Below are 15,246 nucleotides of genomic sequence, written 5' to 3'. Positions count from 1 at the left end.
TAATATATGTATGTATCATCTCCTGTGAGTCATAGTGCCATTAACACTCAGGAGAGAAACCTGGGCTCTATATCAGCATCGTTCAGCTCCACTCCAAGAAATAAATTGGCTCTCCTAAGCCCTGATGCCAGGTAAATTGGCTTAAGGTGGCCTTTAAGTGTTCGGGGACTTAAGTGTCCCAAGTTTTAAATCCGATTATTCGGCTCTCACCTCCACATCAGGCCTGAGGCTATTTGAATGGATACTGCACTCATGCCTGGGCTGCTGCAGAGTTAGAGGAGCATGCACACTCCCTTAAAACCTGGCAGACTACAGTATGCTGCAGAGATGAACAGATGGAGAGGATCTTACCAAGCAAAGCCCCCCCATTACTAAAACCCTACAATCTCTTCTTGTGCTGAAGCACTGTTCAACAGACCACCCTCCTCTGATGGCAAAGACCACCAAAAACAGGGGCAGAAGTCTGAACTGTGACTGGCAAGCTTTACAATATGATCAGAAGGACAACTTTAGGGAATTCATTTACAAGGAGTGTAGCAGCGAGGTAATAAAACAATTAAATAAACAAACTCGGATGTGATCATGAATTAATGGGTGGGTTTCCAGTCAAGCTGGAGACATAGAGATTAGCACTATGTCTGAGAACTTACTTCTCAACCCGCTGATTTATTGTAATTTCAACTGCATGCTACTGTATGAAGACTGATATTCATTGAAAAATTCCAGTCATTCACCGAGCCATTCAAATTTTTAACAATGGCAAATGACTCATGTGGCATTAGCATGCAAATGGTGTTATAATGTGAGTGACGACTGACCTATTTCCACAACAATGGATTTAGTTAACTATGAAATGTGATGATCCAGAAAACACAGACTTAAACAGTGGTTCTGATGTGGTGAATTCAAGCTCCAAGTGAGCAGAGTCAAACAACAGGCAGGATTACTCGTAAGTGGGGGACGGGCGAATGAAGCGGCACTGTGCTGGGCCGTAGCCAAGGACACCAGCATGAAAGGTGGTAGCCATGGAGACAGGTGTGTGAGGCAGCATAGGGCTGAGTGTTAGCCATGGAGATGACTGTGTGAGACGGTAGTCATGGAGACAGGTGTGCACGGTGCTGAAGGAGGGACCAGCGGTAAAGATGGGAATAGCGGGGTGGTGGGTTTACTCACTGTGGCCGCTGGTGTAGTGCTGCAGCTTGTCGGTATATTCGGAATCAGCCCTGTCAAAGCCACGCCTCCTGGGAGAAAGACAAAGAACTCTAGCTTCGGTTCGTAAAGTGGGAGAAGGGAGGGGCAGAGAAACGGATCAAACACCACTAGGTACTGCACAACACCCACACTAAAGATGAAACCACAGAGATCACACAGAGTACCAGGACTTTGGAGATAGAGAAGCAACGGTTATTTCACTATGAAAAAGAAGTCTTCCATACAGTAGTTACTTCAAGGGATCTGTATTCTGTCTGAAATCTGGTCCAATGTTCAGGGTATATCTGACACATTGTACACATTTGGAAGTATCCAAGTATGTTTTATGTTTCACCCCAGATGGACATAGCTTGTACTGTGTTTACAGATATCATCACACTACTGCACTGGGACTCCTGTCAGCTGTTCACCAAGATATTCAAGCAAATTCTATCTTCCGTACTGCCGAACTTCTGTCTGTCAGTATTCTCTGAAATATCTTGGACCAAATCTGTGGAATAATTTACGACCTGAACTTCAATCGATATCTTACTGTTTAAAAAGTATCTGAAAAGGACTTTAATTCATGAAAAAATTTAAGGCTATATATCATTGGATTTGTCTTTGATGATTTGCAATGTGATTTGCATTTTTATTGTTTTTATTGACGTTTATTAATTCAGTTAAATTGTATTTTTAATTCTTTTTCATTTTTTTTCTTGTGTATTGTTCATTTCTGGGGAGGTATTCATATAAGCCTTTTTTGGCTTCTAATCTCTCCTGCACAATGATGTTACTTGTTTGAATGTTGTTGTTTTTTTTGCTGTTTTATGATGTGCAAATAAATAAATAAAATAAAATAAAGAAGTTCATAACAACATTTATTTTTGATATACTTTCTATTGAACTTACTATCACTTCTGAAACGTCACATTCAAACACTTATTTTGACATGTTTTGTTCTCTCTCTATCCTACAATGCCACATGCAATATATGTTACCAATCATTTATAATCTGAAATATGCATGATTTAAGTAAAACAGTAAAAAAAAAAATCTGTTTATAGAGGGAAAAAAACAACTGAGTACATTTTAGTAAATGACAATACCACACATCATAACTTGTATTTTGTTCCTGATTTTATGAAATGAAATACAGCACCTGAGCTAATCTGGAGTTTAAGGAAGTGAAGTCTTAACTTTGGCAGATAAACAGACTTTTGTTTGTCAATTTGTATATCTGCCAAGGTTAAGACAAACAAACATCTGATATCCGCTGAACAGGAACCTTTCGAGGGCTTTAAGCCAATGTTATATATAAAGTCACACATTTGGCTCAAGCCAGTTTATAATACGTACAATTTTAATGTTGTTATCATAAATATTTAAGCTTCTGAAAGACTGGCAGTTTTTAGGCATTCGTATACTTGATATGAGAAATTACTTTATCTCAAAAACCCACATTTACTAAGCCAACAGACTTCCTGCAACCTGACTGAATAAAACGAAAAGTCTACACTTTTCCAGTTAATGTAGACATTTTATTGCTAAAGCTCTCACAGGCACTTTCAGAACAACTGGGACCAGACTGACTCACCGATTACAGACAATAATGATAACGACAACAGCGATGAGGAAGACCAAGCCAGCAGCTGCCGAGCCAATGATAAGAGGTAACTTCTCCTGAATGCTGGTGTTGTACTCCTCTATAAAAAAAAGAGAGAGAGAAGCACATACATGAGGACTGTGCCATCTGCATGCTCACAGACTGACAAGCTGAAACATATGGGTAAGCATCTGAGCCACTGCATATGGAGGGAGCAATGGGTGACAGACAGACATACGGCTGGGTGAACCAATGAGCAGCTTGGCATCTCCACTGGCTGCATGGACCATTTTCCAAAGCACACTGAATGTGCTCAGATGCTGTGGATATGGACAAATCATCTGGCAGAAAAGTGTGTAAAGTGAGGAGAGAGAGCATGTTTGGGCGAGACCCAGACTGATCAGGCAGCCAAGAGTGTGAATCCAGCTTCTGAATGGGCACACAGAGGCTGAGCCAGACTCAACAAATGACACACAACTTAACAGTATTATCCAGCCGGATACACAGGCAACTTTATTTTCATGCAAATGTACGGCATAAATATTGTAATGAAATAGTAAAATACTGTGAACTGAGGGTGGGCCACTAATTTATGATGTCCGTCTACTTGTACTAAAGTCAAACGTAAGTAAAGCAAAGTAAAAACTCTAAAAACTCCACAGCTGAGTTGCAGATGAGAAAAACAACTTTTAGAGTCAAGGAGTCAATTTGATTAAAAAAAAAAAAAAAATGTTTTTACCATTGGACACAGCTCTGTAGCTCAAAAAAAAAAGCTTGAGCTAAGATCAGTTTCTTCTACATGGATGAGCTTATGAAGGTATAAAGTTACAATGTCCTGTTATCGTGTTCACTAAGTCTGCTGTTTGCTGTAAGTACAGATGTCCCAATCTGGATTTTTTTGCTTCCGATCCAATTTTTTTTAGGATTAGTTTTGCCGATACCGATCTGATACAGACTTTTTACAATAAAATTTTGATTTAAATTTGGAGTCATTACTTATAGGTTATTATGCTATTATTTTACTTGAGATCACAATTGGGCTGAATATGGAACCTGAACTAAAATAAGTATGACACCTTTGACTCTTGAGAACTTTAGTATTATTTTTGCACTTTCCAAATTCATACCGAGGGACAAATTAGAACCTTTGACGGGCCGGTTTTGGCCCACGGGCCGTATGTTTGCCACTGCTGTAGCGCGTCTATGGACAGGTCCATCAAGGGATTATATGGGGGTGCGTTCCATGCCATATGTTAGTGATGTGCGGATCAGTGGGTTACTCATGGGTCGAGTTGGGGCGGGTCAAATAATTCCACAAAAGCCCCGCGCGTTGAAAAAAACCTGACCATAAACTACAGGACCATGAAGTGAAATTGAAACTTACAGATGCTTCACGAATTCCTCTAAGCCTTCTGCTGTTATGCAACAAATTTTCCTTTTCCCTACCTTTGGAAACTTTGACTTGTGAGGGTAGTGTGTTTGTTTACAGGACCCACTAAAAATGCCAGATCGGCAGCCAATACCGATCTTTAGATTGGATCGGGACATCGCTAACCTGTGATCATTCTGACTTTCTTTGGACAATTCCAGATTTTTAGTGAAGCTATTAACACAAACTGTAGGAAAATACAGCTAACACAGCTATAATGTAAACTATCAGCTGAGGCAGCTTGTGATGATTATAAGACACAGCATTATTTTGACTGAATATCTCAGTTTTTGTTTGGAGAAAACTTGATGATACCAAAATACAGATGTGTGTTAATGAGCTTATCACTTTTTTCAGGGAGTGAAACAGTCTTATGTATACATAGTAATAATTTGTTGGTGGTTTTGGCAGTTCTAGTTGTGTTCTGGTATGTGACTTTACCCCTGCTGTGGAGAATTAGGAATATCAATACAACATATATCTACTACTTTAAGTATATTTGATAATAGGGATGTAACACTTACCAGTATAATGATAAAATGCGGTAAAATTGTGGACGGTTAGTATTACCGTTTAAATTCTAATTATCATGATGACCGTGTTTGATTACAGCACTTTTAGGGCAGAAAACGCCTATGTAAAGATCTGCTTTTATGTCAAATATTTGAGTATAGTTTTAATTTATTACAATTTTAATTTTATATACCTAATATTTGGACCCAATATTCACTTTTAAAGTCTTTGAAAAGGTCCGTTAAGCCTCTTTGTGTTATTTATGCAATAAATTATATACATTTTTCAAATCGGATTTTATATTTTTTGTTTTTTGTCCTTTTGAGTTGATATAGTAGGTTAAAGTGAAAAAATAATAGACAGATGATATAGATGAAGTTGTGCTGAAAAAAAAAAAGACCCCAAACATGGGTATAGTAAACTTTTGTTTATATAGTATATAAAGGCAAAATCAAAATACTGAAAAACGGACAAAATAGGCTCAGACACCTAAAGGTTAATATTTGAATGTTTCTGCCACGAGAAAGTACATTGTGCCAATTATTTTATTTTATTATCATTATTATTTTTTTTAATCCAACTTGGTTAAATGATTTCTTGGTTATTATATCTTGGTTAATTAAGTACTTTTTGAACATTTTGAGCAGAATTTCAAAATTACCGCAATAACAATGATAACCGTGATAATTTTGGTCACAATAACCGTGATATGAAATTTTCATATCGTTACATCCCTATTTGATAAATGTAAAACTAATTCAGCGTTCTGTTATAGGATTTTCTTGTTAGGGTGATCATTGAAGGTGACTGCAACGCGCCTTAACACTTGCCCTAGAATAAGAACAACAAAAAGAACAGGTTCTGTTTTGAGGGGTGCAGCACAGCAGATTCTGTGAAAGGGACCTGGTTCCTCTGTAGCTATGACCAAGCTAATTCTAAGATGATGAAAGCATAACTACTCTTTTCAGATGACTAGATGCTGAGAAAAAAAAAAAACAACCCTGAATATTTTATTTAATTCCTGCTATTAGATTCTGCTAAATCTTACCCACTGAACCTTTAAATCCTTAATAAGAGGACACTGTTTTCTGTAAGCAATGTTAATTAGTGCTTTCCAAAAGCAACAAAGTACATTTTAGTTACCACAGGGAGATAGATACAGCGATCTACTTCCTAAAAAGGAAAAAAAAAAAACAGTCTTATGTATCCTCTGTTTACTCAATATTTACTGCTGTGAGTCAGTTTGATATATCTTAAGCACTGAGATCTGTGTGTGTGGAGGCATAAAAGATGTTTGTGTGAGAGTTCAGGCTAATGATGGCCTTGGGCTCTGCAGGCTGAACGAAATGACATGTTCAGAGGGGAATATCCAGTCCCTGGCTCTAACATTAACCTACATGACTAATGTTTACCGAATGTTCCCTCTTTTTTGAGTCGTGCCATAATACAATGATAAGACAACTTCTCCCTGATTATTTACTTCAAAGCTTGTGGCAAAAGGCAAAAGTCATGTATGTTTGAACAGATGAATATAAATGAATAAATAAAGAGAAGAATTTGGAAATGTGATATGAAACACACTGAAATAAGACTTTGCTCATAATGTGCTTCAAACTGTAACATAATCTTGCTTGGTTACATGTTGTCTGTTTCTGGAATTGTTTACTTCACAACACAAGTCGCTTTCATTCCTGCAGCTGTTTGCGTCCGTACTGTGGTCCATGCTGCGTCAATGAGCCACACATGAGAGGTGATAACAGCTACACGTGCTTCGGTGAACATTGGCTGAATTCTCACCCTCCGTCATGGTCTGGAAGTACAGTTTGCCACTGTAGCGTCCAAACCCGGCTACAGTGCGGGCCCGGACCTGGAACACGTAGATGCTTCCGGGCTTGAGGCCACGGATGACCACTGTATTGGTCTGGCTCCTGATGGTGGTAGAGTTATATTCTGATTGGTCCTGGCAAAAAAAGAAAGGTATATTAAATTAGGACGTTAAGGTAATCATAGTCCAGTTGCAAAAGCCAATACTCAATGCTATCACTGTCAATAAATCACATCCTGCATTGAAATCAGTGTTTCAGTGTCAGCTCAGGGGCCACATTAAGCCAAATTTGATCTGCAGTGGGCCAGACCAGTAAAATAATAACATAATAATATATAAATAATGTCAACTCCAAACTTTCTTCTGTGTTTTAGAGCGAAACAAGTAAAATTATGTGATGAAAATGTTTACATATACCAACTATCCTTTAAAACAATGTAAATAACATGAACAAACTGAAATTTCTTAAGAAAACTAAGTGCAATTTTAACAATATTATGTCTCAGTTTATCATTTACACATGTAAATTACAACTTATGGATCACGGTGGATCTACAAATACACAAAACATTTAATAACAGGCAGAATATTGTTAAACTTGCGATTCAGACATTTGAGAATGTTCATATTTGTTGAGGTTATTTGTGAAATGATACTTTGTTTTAGTGTAAATACAGTAAAATGACATGAAAATGTTTATACTTACAAAGAGAAAAATTTGGAGTTGTGAGTATTTATAGGTTATTATGATAGTATTTTACTGATCCGACCCACTTGAGATTAAATTGGCCTGTATGTGGAACCTGAACTAAAATGATTAAGATCTTCTGTGTAATTTTTGCATTCAGCGTTGCAGTGTTTTTGAATTGGCTTATGTACAAACATAAGCCAATTCAAAAACACTTATAAGAACATATTTTTCACAAGATATAGAGATGAGGGTTTGAGTTATTTATTATTTATCTATTTATTCACCAGCACAACTAAGAAATGCATAGGTAAAAGATTAAAAGTGTATTTGTATGTATGTATGTGTACTTGTATGTTGTGGGTATATGTATAAACGTATATACAGGGTGGGGAAGCAAAATTTACAATATTTTGAGGCAGGGATTGAAAGACAGTGTATGACCAATTAGTTTATTGAAAGTCATGAGAATTTATTTGCCACAAGAAAATTGACATCACAGAAAATGTTTTTATTCTATGTGTCCTCCTTCTTTCTCAATAACTGCCTTCACACGCCTCCTGAAACTTGCACAAGTGTTCCTCAAATATTCGGGTGACAACTTCTCCCATTCTTCTTTAATAGTATCTTCCAGACTTTGTCGTAATAGTTTTGCTCATAGTCATTCTCTTCTTTCCATTATAAACAGTCTTTATGGACACTCCAACTATTTTTGAAATCTCCTTTGGTGTGACGAGTGCATTCAGCAAATCACACACTCTTTGACGTTTGCTTTCCTGATTACTCATATGGGCAAAAGTTTCTGAAAAGGTATGGATAATAGTGTTAGGTATGATTATGACATCAATATATGTTTGGTTTCAAAACAATTGACGTAGTGCCTGCTGAGAAAAAACAACTAAATGTTCATTATAAATTTTACTTCCCCACCCTGTACATATGTATGTGTATATGGATGAATGTGTGAGTGTGAGTGTGTGTGTGTGCTTGTGTGTGAATAGATATATAAATATAAAAGAGTAACATAATAGGAAGAGGGACATATATATTATTAATAACATTTTAGGGAGAGGGGGTGGGATTAAATAAATTGCACTTCTTCCCACCCCTTTTCGGGCGTGTAAATGGAACTATTGTGCTGTTCTTCTGCCTAAGATTGTTATGATTGTTGATATTTGTATATTTGTATTATTATGCATGTTTTGCTTGTCTGCATATATGTTAAATTTCACTGCATGTTCAGAATAAATCAAATCAAATAAATCTTTTCACAAATTCACCCCACGGGCCAAACTGGTCAGATTTGGCCCCCGGGCCGCATGTTTGAGACCTCTGGTTTAGCATAACAATAAGTAATGTGTTTATTCTGTACAGACAAATGAAAACACCTATCTGATGCAGCTATCTATAAATTTATAGTGCATGCTAATTGTTTAACACTTGTCCCTTAAAAGTACATTCAAAAATGTTTTGTTTTTTGTTTTTTTTTACATTCGACACTGGTGTGACATTTACTTTCAGGTACTGTCTGTTTTGTAAAAGAACTAGCATCGTAAATGTCATAAGTCACAAATGCTGCCCAAAATTCTGGATTACAGCCAGTGCAATTTTTAGATTAAATGTGGCATACTGGGAAATAGCACAGTGATACTCGTCTCTATATTTATTTACACCACAATAGAGCTCATTTGAATAGTTTACTGCCACAAAGTCTGGAATATTTCATAAAACAGCAGGATTCAAAGAAGCAGACACCCAGTAGCTGCAGTTAAGAAGGTAAATTTGGTGACAGTTTCAGGTCAGGCAGTCTTTCTGAGCCATGCCGTATGATGATCAGAGCTGTATTTCACTGCCATATTCCTCCTCTCCAAAATGCTGACAGGTCTGAGAGCAGAGACTGAGACTCTTTTAGCTGCTCCCTTCAACCCGCTGCTCAACGCACACTTCTGAGCCACAGCAGGGGCCAGGACAATTGTTTTGACAGCTCGCTCCAGCAGTGTCAGAAAAGGGAATTATACTCAGAAGTGGAATGGCTCAGTGTGTAGATGAAAGCTCGACAAATGCTGCGTATATATGTGCGTGGAGTACTTGTGTGTGATTTTTTTTTTTTTTCTCCCTAAATATCTCTATGTGTACGTGTGTCAGTCTGTGTACATTACATGATCAGTGTGCGCAGATCAGCAGATGTTTGCGACTACAAATGTTCTTGTGAGAAAGTATGCTGATGCGGAGGAGCTCGCCCCTTGAATACTATTTTTACAGCAGTCAGCACACCATTGTTTTAACCACAAGTCTATGCGCATCAATCCCCAGTGGCACTACTGCAGGGCTGAGTGCGGTTTCCTTTCCCAGTGACTGACCGTGATTATAATTGAAAGAGAATGAGCAGAGGTTCTGAGTAATGTTCAGAAGCTCTCAAACATGCCTCTGAAGATGTGTTGTTATCAGGAGATATTCTGAATTTAAGAGCATGACTAAACAAAAGAGCTTCTTTTACCATTAATGCATCATTTATTTAGTTGGATGGAAAGAGAAAGAAGTGATTGCGTGATTTTATAGATGACTGATAGCTGAAGGAGGAAAATGTTGTTACGTCAATCCTACCTTTTCATAGTACTGTAGTTCATAGTCCAGAATGACTCCATTAGGCTGGTCTGGCTGGGACCAGGAGAGGGTGATGCTGTTCACAGTACGACTGACCTGATGCATTATAGATACAGTGGATGGAGCTGCAAAGAGACAGAGATGGGATGTTAAAGGTTAGGCAAATCAATCATTAGCAAATACAGAACTATGCAGAGAATGTTCACATTATTTTAACCCATAAAGACACAGTGCTCCTTGAGTGGCAGTTCCCAGATGAATTTTTCTCTCTAGTTAACCTTTCATTAGTGGTTTATCACCATTTATTATAACATTATCCTCCGTAGTTTGCATTTTCCACTGTGAATCATGTATTTTCCTATATTTAATATCCTGTATTTGTGAAAACTAAGAGTTAATTCAAAGCTTTTTATATCAAAATAGAAAAAACAGAAGAAAATGTGAGTTTTGCAGCAAAGATATAATAAACTGAACATAAACCCAGTGTGTCCATCCACTGTCACTGATCCAACTCCATGGGTTTTACTGGTGAATCAATGCTGTAGAACAGGGGTGTCAAACTCATTTTAGTTCAGGGGCCACATACAGCCTGATATGATATAAAGTGGGCCGGACCAGTAAAATAATATAAATAATAGGATAATAATAACTTTTGAGTGAAAAAATTAAAATTCCGTAATGAAAATGTTGACATCTATGAATTGTACTTGAACCTAACATGAACAAATATGAACAATTCTTTAGTAAAATAAGTGCAATGTTAAGAATATTACGCCTTAGTTTATCATTTATACATGTGAATCACAACTTAGAGATCACAGTGGATCTACAAATACACAAAACATTAAATAACAAGGAGATTATTATTAAAATTCCACATACTTCTCTTAAGACATTTTAGATATTCACTTTTTTTTTTTTGTAAAAGGCTAGTCTGTAAATGTAAATATTCTTGTGTAATGTAACTTTTTTTTTACAGTAAAACAAAGAGAAAAAATTACAGTTTTCATTAATTATAGGTTATTATGATAGTATTTTACTGGTCTGATCATTTTTAAGATTGAAATGACCTAAAATGATTTTAACATCCTTGATTGTTAATATCTTCAGTGTAATTTTTGCATCTCACAAATTCATCCCAAGGGCCGGATTGAACCATTTACCGGGCCAGATTTGGCCCCCGGGGCTGCATGTTTGGCACCTGTGCTGTAGAAGATGACGGTGTTTCCACGGTAACTATGGAGTCTCTGAACATCCAAATGGGTCATATCTGATGACCATGAAAAGATGACAAACTGTATTTTACACCAATTATTTACATGTATTGGTAGGATTAGTGGATCAACACGTATTAAACGGTTTAGATCAGTAGATGGTTTAGGTTTGGGTTTTTCTGGGTTAAATCTTGCAGCAAAATACTGGATTTTGATGAGGAGGGTATACGTAATGCCATGCTTTGCTTTTACTGAGTCTCATGGCTTGACAAACAGCACATTACAGGATGACAAGTCACAACAATGTCTAAACCACACAAAGCGGCGTCATGGGATTTCCCAGTAACAACTATGATCCTCATGCTATTAATTTACACTTGTTAACTTGCTGATAACAGACCATCCTCTGGAAATAAATCCTTTTAAAAGCACTAGAAGCAACAGAAACAACAAGCCTAATTATAAATAAACCTGTTTTGTTGGATCCATAAACTGAACAGATGCATCATATAGATCTGTGTCCCAAATAATGCTGTTTATTAGCTTTTTTATGTACATTTTGATTTTACCTTATATTTTATTTTATTAACTATATTTATGCACATGTCTTTGCAGGTGACAGCTTAAATCATTACAAAAGTCTATTTTAGAGTTCCCTTGAAACAAGTAGCATGAATCATCAAATACTTCTACCGTCGATGAAGGTTGTATCCTTTTTAGCTTTTGAAAACTGCATTTGAAAACATTGCACTTAATGATATGAGCAGTATCTTGGGTTCAGGGAAAACTAGCAAGCACCTTTTCAATGAAAACAGATTTGACAGAAAATAGTATTATTGAGTCCCTCCAGTTTGATTTTCCTGGCTTACTGTTATGAATAGAATCAAAAGTGTTGTTGGAGTATTGAAGAGAAAAAAAATAATCTGCTTGGGTAAAGTAAACATAGAGTATTATAACGTATTAAATAGTGCGGTACGGTTCTTTAAGAAGAGCCGGCAAATTCTGAGCACATAAAGGACCAGGGTGATGGTAGACGTGATCTATAGTTTCATTGTGTAAAGATTTAATTTAACCCATAAAGACCCAAACAGCCACTGGCAACCAAAATCATCTACTGTTCTAAAATGTTTAACACCTGTTGATCCACTAATCCAATCAATACATGTAAATAATTGGTGTAAAATGCAGTTTGTCATCTTTTCATGGTCATCAGATTTGACCCATTTGGATGTTCAGAGGCTTTGTAGTTACCATGGAAACACCGTCATCTTCAACAACACTGATTCACCAGTAAAACCCATGGAGTTGGATCAATGACAGCGGATGGACACATTTGTTTTTATGTTCAGTTATTGATAACTTTGCTGAAAAAGTCTTTTTTTCTTGAGCTTTCTCTGACTCTGATATAGTAACCCTAAACTTTAATGTGAGCTTTTATGAACATCTAAATGATCAGTGAATTAAATATAGGAAAATACAAGATTTATACTGAAAAAATGCAAAACAAGCAGGATAATAGTACAATCAATTATGATAAATCACTTAGGGAAGGTTAAATATAGAGAAAAGTTCATTTGGGAGCTGCCACAAAAGTGGCACTGGGTCTTTATGGGTTAATACAAAATTATCTTGTTATTTCATACATAGTTTTAATATGAGGAAAATATCAAAAAATTTTCTTGAGGTTGATGATGATGATCATGATGATGAAAGTCTTTATTCAGTCATCACATATTACAACCACTGTCAACATTACAAACATTACCAACATGTTAGTGACTGAAAAGGCACAGGCAGAAGCAAAATGCCTATATTAATGTCTGTCCTACATAGGGGTGTAAGAAAATACCGGTTCAACAATATATTGCGATATTTCATTTCACAATACTGTATCGATATTAAAAAGTACTGTATCGATATTTTTAGGTATTTATTCAAATGCAGATATTGTGGAGGCTCATTTTTGATTTTTGTTTTTCTTTTTTCTTTATATTTTATTTCCTATTATTTAACACACTCTGATAAAATAATGTTTGTTCCTTTGTTGGAACTGCACAAAAATAATGTTATGATGTTCATTATGAACTAATAGAATATGAACATTTGAACAGGATCTTAAACTGTAATGTCTGTAAAACCTAAGTTAAGTTTTAACACAGGAACATTTTGTGATATAACATTAGATCCTGTTGTGATCAAATAAAAATGTGTTTAGTATTTGTGCATATTTCTGGTATAATTAAATTCTTCAAGGAAATAATCATTTAAAAAAAGAAACAAAAAACTGCTTTTTTTAACAGTATCATGATATATCGTGATATATCGTATCATGATCCTAGAATTGTGATTTGTATTATATCGCCAGATTCTTGCCAATATGCACCCCCAGTCCTACATAACAAATTAAGCTACTCAGCGTTCAATATCCAATCCAATCCAATCCAATCCAGCTTTATTTGTAAAGCACTTTAAAACAACTGCAGTGGACCAAAGTGCTGTATAGAAGAATAATTAAAACCACAATAGAAGAATAAAATACAGAATAGATTTAAAGACATAGAAACTGTACAAAAAAGAGAAAAGTGCTATACAGAGGAATAAATAAAACCCAAATAAAAAGAATAAAATACAAGAATAGATTAAAAAGCCATACAATTAGAAACAACATATAGGAATAGCAATATAGGAAAAAGAAAAAACAAAAATGCAAACAACCAAACAAGCAAAAACATAAAGAAGTGAAACTAAACAAAAAAAACCCAAAAAAACAAAACAGAAAACATAACCAACCAAATTAATGGTAATTTAATGTAGAGTAGAAAATAAACTATTTACTTCTTAACAACTGTAACCTTCAAAAACGGCCCTACATAGAATTTTTTCCAAACCAAAAATGAGCCACATGAGGTTCTGTCAAACTGTTACGCAAAATAGCTTTACACTCATAAAATGAATGGGCTCTGTTCACATTTCAAGCTAACACAACATTAAGAGTCAGTAGTCGACTAAATGACTTGTTACAGCATGGGTGGCCTGCTATAGTGTTGTAGCCCAGTGAACTAAAACTGTGGGCATTCTTTTTAGTATAACCAAGGTCAGGGGGGCGTGATCACCTCAAGTCCTTCAACAACCATTAAGATTAGTTCAGGGTAAGTGTAAAGCTAAGAGAGGCTGAAGATAAAGAGCCCTGTCTGGGGGAGGCTGGCAGGGCCCGTAGGCCTCCATGTCAGTACCTCTGTGTGTGTCAAAGTGTAGGGTAGCGTGGGGACTCAGAGAGGGAGGAAAGCTGGGTAAGATTTATGAACACCCAGACCCACGCTCATCCCCTGCAGGCCCGTGTTGCACACACACACACACACACACACACACACACACACACACACACACACACACACATATACACCAACACACACTGCCCTCAGCCGGCAGCACAGTGGCTCCCCTGAGTCCCAGCAATAAAGACACAAGTCCCTCCACTCGCACACGTCTATGGAAAAACTACTGACTGGAAACCACCACAACCACACCTCTGGTATTTAAAGTTCTGTGTGTGGTTTTTACATCTTCTGTCTATCTGTATTTATTTAGCTTCTCTTCATGTGAATGCCAGCAACTTTGGGAACTACAAGATAACACAATAAAAAATACTGGAAGAGTCAGAGACAAAAGTACACACATTCTTTACTCAAATAAGAAAACGATTGTGGTGGAAGCAGAAGTGAAGAAGAGTCAACTTCTTAATTTAACTAAAAGTGAGAAAGATTCTGAAATGCACTCAAAGTTCTGTTATGAGTAGCCCTTTGAAGCACAATACAGGCTGCTGTTTTTGTGGAAACTTAACTGAATCTAACATGAACACCACTGAAACATTATAACTTCAAATAAAATGTGGGTGCTTCTATGAAACTGGGTACATTTTGGTACCTGGCACTTTGACAACTTTTTAGACCCAATAATAAAAGAGAAATTTAGACATATTTCCCCCCAGGATGGACCTAATGATGACCTCAGAAAAATGCCAAAAAAATGTTTACTCTTGCTCTGAGCCATCCCAAAATTAATGACTTTTTAATCAAATATTGGGGCCAAAAATAGGACCAGAATTGGGATGTGAAAACTACCTCGGTGTCAGTGTATTTTATCTTGAAAACATGGCTGTAAATGGTCTTACTACAA

The 15,246-nt window shown here is 36.5% G+C and overlaps 1 protein-coding gene across 4 annotated transcripts in view; it reads right to left on the bottom strand.

Annotated features, from left to right (window-relative positions):
* The window catches only part of ephb2b (eph receptor B2b), a 169,033-nt gene that overhangs the window by 21,777 nt on the left and 132,010 nt on the right, over positions 1–15,246 (bottom strand). For 2 of the 4 annotated variants that reach the window (XM_030134197.1, XM_030134199.1), the window contains exons 6-9: positions 9,857–9,981; positions 6,537–6,699; positions 2,789–2,897; positions 1,174–1,241 (exon numbers count right to left, since the gene is read on the bottom strand). In XM_030134197.1, coding sequence (XP_029990057.1) covers positions 1,174–1,241; positions 2,789–2,897; positions 6,537–6,699; positions 9,857–9,981 — 465 coding nt within the window. The remainder of the gene's footprint in view (positions 1–1,173; positions 1,242–2,788; positions 2,898–6,536; positions 6,700–9,856; positions 9,982–15,246) is intronic. The other 2 variants (XM_030134200.1, XM_030134198.1) reach the window with 1 other exon arrangement.

This window comes from Sphaeramia orbicularis, chromosome 5 (genome assembly GCF_902148855.1).
Source record: "Sphaeramia orbicularis chromosome 5, fSphaOr1.1, whole genome shotgun sequence".
Taxonomy (NCBI): domain Eukaryota; kingdom Metazoa; phylum Chordata; class Actinopteri; order Kurtiformes; family Apogonidae; genus Sphaeramia; species Sphaeramia orbicularis.
Note: the sequence above shows the minus strand (reverse complement) of the source record. Positions and strands in the feature narration are given on the sequence as shown.